General features: G+C 41.5%; 1 protein-coding gene across 1 annotated transcript in view; it reads left to right on the top strand.

Moving 5' to 3' along the window:
• The first annotated feature begins 3,497 nt into the window (after positions 1 to 3,497).
• The window catches only part of FAM135A (family with sequence similarity 135, member A), a 62,099-nt gene continuing 59,110 nt past the window's right edge, over positions 3,498 to 6,486 (top strand). Inside the window, exon 1 of the mRNA XM_009876218.1 lies at positions 3,498 to 3,574. Coding sequence (XP_009874520.1) covers positions 3,498 to 3,574 — 77 coding nt within the window. The remainder of the gene's footprint in view (positions 3,575 to 6,486) is intronic.

Here is a 6,486-nt window from a genome sequence, read left to right as displayed (position 1 = left end):
CCAAAATCCGACTGAGCCAACCCAATACAACTGTTTTGGTTTTATATATATATTTATGTATTATTTATATTGATATTAAACACATATATACATTTACTTGTCAGAAGTAATGTGTGCCATAGATACGTGAGGTAGTTTTTAAAAGTAAGTTACTTTCACGGAAACTTACTTTAAAATAAATGGGAATGTTCTATTTCCTGTAAGTTTGACCATTACCTCATTTATCTTAATAAAAATATGTTAGCCTGCTGGGAAATACCTGAATTTTTCATAGAAAGGATTGATAAAAGATTTTGAACAGAGTCTTTAGGGCATGATGATTTTCGGCTGCTCAAGTATCTGAATTAGGATTTGTTAAATGAGATAAACTCCGCAATTACAGTGGAGCATAGTCTCATAGTGGTCCATATTAGAAGTACTTATTACAAAGTGATTGCAAGATAAGAGTCTTCTTGTGTGTTCTGTACCTGTATTAAATAATTCCCTGTCTAGATAAGCCCTGTAACTAGTTTGGTGGCTATTTGGTAGTCTGTGTGCCCCAGCTGGATTTGATAGGATTAAATTTTTAGAAGTGACTGTGCATTTCACCTGGTGGGGAAAATGAGGGAACAAGTTTAACCAATTCTCTTCTCTTTTTGCATTTGTCACTTTGTAAATCAGCATTTCATTGCCATGCTTTATTCTGTATCTTTTTTTTATTCTCTTATTTCTGTTCCCTTACACCTTATTTTATGCCCTTTCTCATTTTCCTCTTTGCCTCTTATTTGTGTGCCTTCGTTTGGATTGCACTTTTGCAGAGTACTGATGAGGTTACCAAAAAATTCTGACGAGTTTGTGGTAATGTTTAAGATAAGAGTATTTGTGTTCCGTGATCATTTGAAATACTGTAAGCCTGAGAAGCAGACTCAGATTGCCTTGAGAAGTGCACAAGTGCTGGCATTTGTCAGTACAGGCTTTTGACTGGTTTGTGCGAAATGCTAAATATCGTTACTGCTTTTGAGATGGATTTTTATAAATTCATGAAAGAATTAGTAATGCAGGGTCTCTACAGTAGCAAGGGGCTTAGCTTGTAGGATAGAGGAATGTTGGACAGGAATAAGAGAACGTCATTTCTCCTTGGATTCTTCTACTGTTTTGCTCACGAAACCTCTCACAGCAGGAGCCTCTGCGGGGAGAGATGTGAGCTGCAGCTCTGTAGAAGACAGCCCTGCCGGGGTCAGTGCGACGCAGCCAGCGCAACAGCATCGCTGCTGCCAGAGCTCTGCATGTTCCTTGGGAGACTCGCTCCTCTGTGCATTTTTGTCAGAGTCTCTCGTTTCAGTGCCGTGTTCCCTGTTTCACAAAGCAGGGCGCACCAAACAAAGCTCGCTTGCTTGAGCTGCTGCTCATCTTGCGAAAAGGAGAGAAGTCTCTGTGGTGCTTTGCAGCCGAGGGTGTTTTCAGCGGGACTTGTGTTCAGTAGATCCCAAGAGCTCTCCTGAGGTTTTGCGTATGCAGGGTCCCAGCTGTTCTTTCTTTCGGTGAACTGATAAATTTAGAAGCTGCCCTGCAGGTGACCCAGTGTGCATGTGAATTTTGCAGCCCACAATGTTCAGTGTTTGCTTTGGTTAATGTGACTGACTGCATTTAAGCATGCAGTGTGAGCGCACTGGGATTTGGGGAAGAGGAAAGGCCGGGCTCTGCCGTGCACTCTTCTGCCTTTCCTCTGCCTGGCGAGAGAATCATAGAATCATAGAACAATTCAGGCTGGAAGAGACCCTTGGGATCATCAAGTCCAACCGTTTAACCCTACACTACAAGGTCACCCCTAAACCATATCACCCAACACCACATCTAAACAACACTTGAACACATCCAGGGATGGCGACTCAACCACCTCCCTAGGCAGTCTATTCCAGTGTCTGACCACTCTTTCTGTGAAGAATTTCTTCCTAATGTCCAGCCTAAACTTGCCCTGTTGCAACTTGCAACCATTCCCCCTAGTTCTGTCCCTAATTACCTGTGAGAAGAGACCAGCACCAACCTCTCTACAATGTCCTTTCAAGTAATTGTAGAGCATGATGAGATCCCCCCTCAGCCTCCTCTTTGTCAAACTGAACAGACCCAGCTTCCTCAGTCGCTCCTCATAAGGTCTGTTCTCCAGGCCCTTCACCAGCTTTGTTGCCCTCCTCTGCACTCGCTCCAACACCTCGATATCTCTCCTATACTGAGGTGCCCAAAACTGAACACAATACTCAAAGTGCGGCCTCACCAGTGCTGAGTACAGAGGGACAATCACCTCCCTTCTTCTGCTGGTCACAAAATTTCTAATACAAGCCAGGATGCCGTTGGCCTTCTTGGCCACCTGGGCACACTGCTGGCTCATATTCAGCCAAACTGCAAAAAATTTTCACTTCAATCATGAATTGTATTAAGTTTCTTCAGGGTGTACGTTTCCCTTGGAATGTACCTTAGCTGGCAAAATAAGTGGTTTTTCAAGTAAATGCTCATGCAGCTATCTCTGTAAAAGCAACTATGCTTTTTTAATGCATGTGATTTTTTTTTAAATAATGATCATCCTTTATGACTGCATTTGCACACATCATTGCTGTGGTTTCATGTGAGAGCATTAAAAAGCTAAATAACCATTACTTCCTACATTTCTTTTTTTTGTTGGTGGTAAAGTACATTCCAGTTATTGATAAACCTACTTGTTGCTCAGATTATAAATTACTTTTATGAACAAATGTAAGTAAATAAATTTAACTTATGTCTGTGTAAATCATGATCCCAGTGAAACAAAAAGAAACCTGACAATTTTCCTGTGTGACAAAGCATTTTCTGGCACATGTCAGATTTTGAATTTTAAAGATTTTAATGCAGCTTGATGGAAAAGATTTAATCCTTCATACAGGATGGACAGGAGAGGTCTCCTCTGCCTACAGGAGAGCAGTAATTCTGGCTACCTTTTTCAGAAGACCTTTTCCTACAAGATGTGTAGGAAGGACCCTAAGCTCCAGATATCCTTGAAAGTGTTTATAGCATGGTTATGGATTTGCATACGATTATACTGAGAATCACATGAGACAAATGGTCATCAGCATGTACGTGCATTTATTTACCGAAGAAATGACTGCGTAGACTGGGCTTGGCAGAAATCTCCTGGATATTAAGCTCTCCACTCCTGATTAGCGGGCCGGTTAGCTCAGTCAGTAGAGCGTAGTGCTAACAGTGTTAAGGTCGCAGGTTCGATTTCCATTCGGTCCCCTTGTGTTGCCTGATCTAGTCGACAGGTGGCGTCCCTGGTGGCAGGGAGGCTGGATTAAAATGATCTCTAAGGTCCCTTCCATCTTAGGCCATTCTATGATTCTATGATTTTTGGCTTTGCTTGTGTATGCTCCCTCAGTAAACATCTCAAATATTTAGGCTATTGTGTGTCTTGTGAGGCAAATACGAAGGTACCTCCGGGGGATTGGGTGTAGAACTGTTTCAGGACGAAGCTTTTAAGCAGTGCAATCATGGCAAGAGATCTGCTGTTCATCCTCAGATCTGGTGTTCATCCTCGAGCTCGTGTCTGTGGCCGAGATAAGCAAAGGTAAATGCTGGAAGCATTTAGATAAGGAGAGGCTGGCAGATTTTCAGAGGTACTTTTGTAGATTGTATTTTTTTTTTCTACAAGTTTATGACATTGGGAGTTTAATAGGAACTGGAAGATGCCACCTTTAAGAGAAGCAAGCAGATCAGCTCTTGAGATGTATCTTGCCTGTGTACACACAGGCCTGTCTGTCAGAGTTTAGGCTTAGGGAAGCCTGGAGCTGGAATTTGTTCCATTCATGGATGTGTCTCCAACTGGGTTTGTGTATCAGCTCCCAACCATACGCACTTTTGCTCGATTGCCTTTCGATCGTCATGTTGTAAATTGTTGATCCCTGGTTTATAGGTTTCCTTTAACCTCTGGGATCATAGTCTGATTCAGGATGGAAGGTTGTCACATAGCCTGCCCTTGTGCTGAAAACTGGGTCAGCACCAGGCCCAAACCATGCTGGAGCTCTTTCCCCTCAGATCCTGAAAGCTTCCATGGATGGAGTTTCCACAGCGTATCTGGACAACCAGTCCCAAAGTTTAAGTATCCTTAAAGACTGTTTCAAGTCTCAGCTTACTTAGTATCTCTTTGGGCACTGTTCTTCAAATCGTCAGCAAAGTGGACATCAGGCAGTTGCAACCTGCTTATTGTCTTGGCAAAATGTTACTAAGGACAAAAATCTTCTCTTTGTGTAGTGCCAGACCTTCACCCAGCTGTCAGCGTGCTGTTCTTCCCAAATCTGGTCCCTGCGCTGCCCGTACTGCAGCGACTCACACTAAGACTGTGCTTCGTTAGCTGCCGCTGTAGCCAAGGCTTATAAAATGCCAAACCAAAGCTGTAACCTCAAAGATGATCTAAGTGCATCTTGCTGAATTATCAAGGGATGATTCTAACCATCACAGCATAATCTCTCAGGGTAATTTAGCACGTAATGCATATCAGGTTTTTCCTTCCAATCCATTTTTTTCATCATGTTGTAACTTCCAGTCCTTGGTGGTGTTTCTGTTGTTTTTAATCTCTTTAGTGAACTGCTACAGCTAATGGAGCAGAAGGTGGTAAGAGGTCCTTACACTCATGGATGCTGCTGTTTTCACAGGTGGTTAATGTGTGTTCTTACAGTATTACCACGTTTCTGAATACGATTGGTTCCTTTCTTCAAAACAGGGGGATTGGCTGCAAAATATCTTCCTCAAAATATTTCTGACTTCTTTGTTATCTGAAAATTGGAACAGGGACAGGTTATAACAGATTTTTTCCAAATCATTCTTTAAAAATCTTAACAAAAAAGTCACTGCTAGTCCGGCTCTTTTCTGGAATTGTAATGCTGATTGCAAAGTGTGATCTGTTTTCTTTTTTAAATAGTCCTGCTCTGGAAAACATTTTGAAATGAATGTAGAGCCCTTGTTATCAGTAAGGCATTTTTCCAGGTTGCTGTCAGAGTCAGGACTTGAGAAGGAGCCAGACTGGTGCAGGGTCAGTTCAAGTATTCCTCTGTCACGTTCCTGGGGCTTACAGGGGGGGTGTTGGAGCAAATGTGCCGTACTCGAGTTGGGCACGTGACTCTTACTCACAGCTTCGGCGCAGGCCACGCCGCTGAAACGTTTGTACCAGCTTCTCTGTTCCTGTGGGCTTTGGGCTGGCGTCTCTGTGCAAACACACTGAGGGACCTGACCTGTTACACCCTCTAAAAAGTTGTAGTACTGAGCCTGCAGCTGCTTGCTAAAATCTGCACGTGCCTCCTCCTGGAAGAAGTTGGGCTGGGTTTTGAAAGGGTGGGTAGACCCAAGCTACTTCGTCGATTTAGTCACATTTTCTGTGCCATGGGTGCCATAGTCTTCTCTGGGATTTTCCACTACCCAGCCTACCTTCGTTCTCTCATTGCATAAGATAACAGAGCATTGATTGTGTTCGGAACTTATTTACTGAGTGTTTTAAGGATATTGGGGATAATAGAATGTGATAAGTAACAGATCCTTGGTACTGAATTTTCATGTGGAAGCCCAGGCAAGCACGGTAAAATAGATCAAGTTTATGGGTCAGTTGTTGAGTATATGAAAACTAAATGGTGTTTATGGTACAGCTGAGAAATTGTTCAAAGTGACTTGGTTTTTGGTTTTTTGTTAATAGAAGGGGAAGCATTGCAAGATAAGTTGATTAATGTGTTAAACCATAGATGGAAGGAAGATGAGGAAGGCTGGGCTTGCAGGGAAGAGAGTGATGAGGCTTGATGAATTTTTCTTTTTCTTTTAATTATTACTGGTTTTTTATATGTCTTTAAAAAAAGGCGGTCAAATGAGGAATGTATGTCTTTAGAGAGCATTTCCCGATTTTGTGTGTTACAAATGTAATTCCTTTGTGGATAAAGTACTCTGTTTCAATGTCATAGCTCTTCATTTGCAGATAGATCCTTAATATATACGGCATTTAAAGATGAGTGACAATGAATAATTTGAGTAAATCCTGTGTAGGAGGTTGTTTTTCTTATTTAAATATCTTGATGCAGTTAAATTATTGTTTCAAAGATCTAGATACAAGATTTTGAATTAATGTTTGCATATTTGCCCTGAGCTGAACTCCTACAGGATTTTATTATTCAGATTAACAGGTGATGTTATATGTTATAAACTGCTTAAAGTATAAATCTGCTGAAAATCAAAGCCACCTGTCTCAAACAAGCAAGCAATACGCCTTCATCTCCCTATTAACCCAAGTTAAAATGCATCAGACAGGTAAGGGTTTTGCTGGATAAAGGGTAGAGTAGTCTGCTTTTGATGAATTGCTAACAAGTAATTATAGGAAAAAGAAGGATGTCCTAAAAGTCTTTTGGTTTCATTAATTACATTCTAAGCAGAATTCTATTCATTGCTTTCTTTGAAACTTAGATTGAAAACAGTCATGTAATAGCAAGGAAAACAAGTCTTACC

Source organism: Apaloderma vittatum, unplaced genomic scaffold (assembly GCF_000703405.1).
Source record: "Apaloderma vittatum isolate BGI_N311 unplaced genomic scaffold, ASM70340v1 scaffold179, whole genome shotgun sequence".
Lineage (NCBI taxonomy): Eukaryota > Metazoa > Chordata > Aves > Trogoniformes > Trogonidae > Apaloderma > Apaloderma vittatum.
Note: the sequence above shows the minus strand (reverse complement) of the source record. Positions and strands in the feature narration are given on the sequence as shown.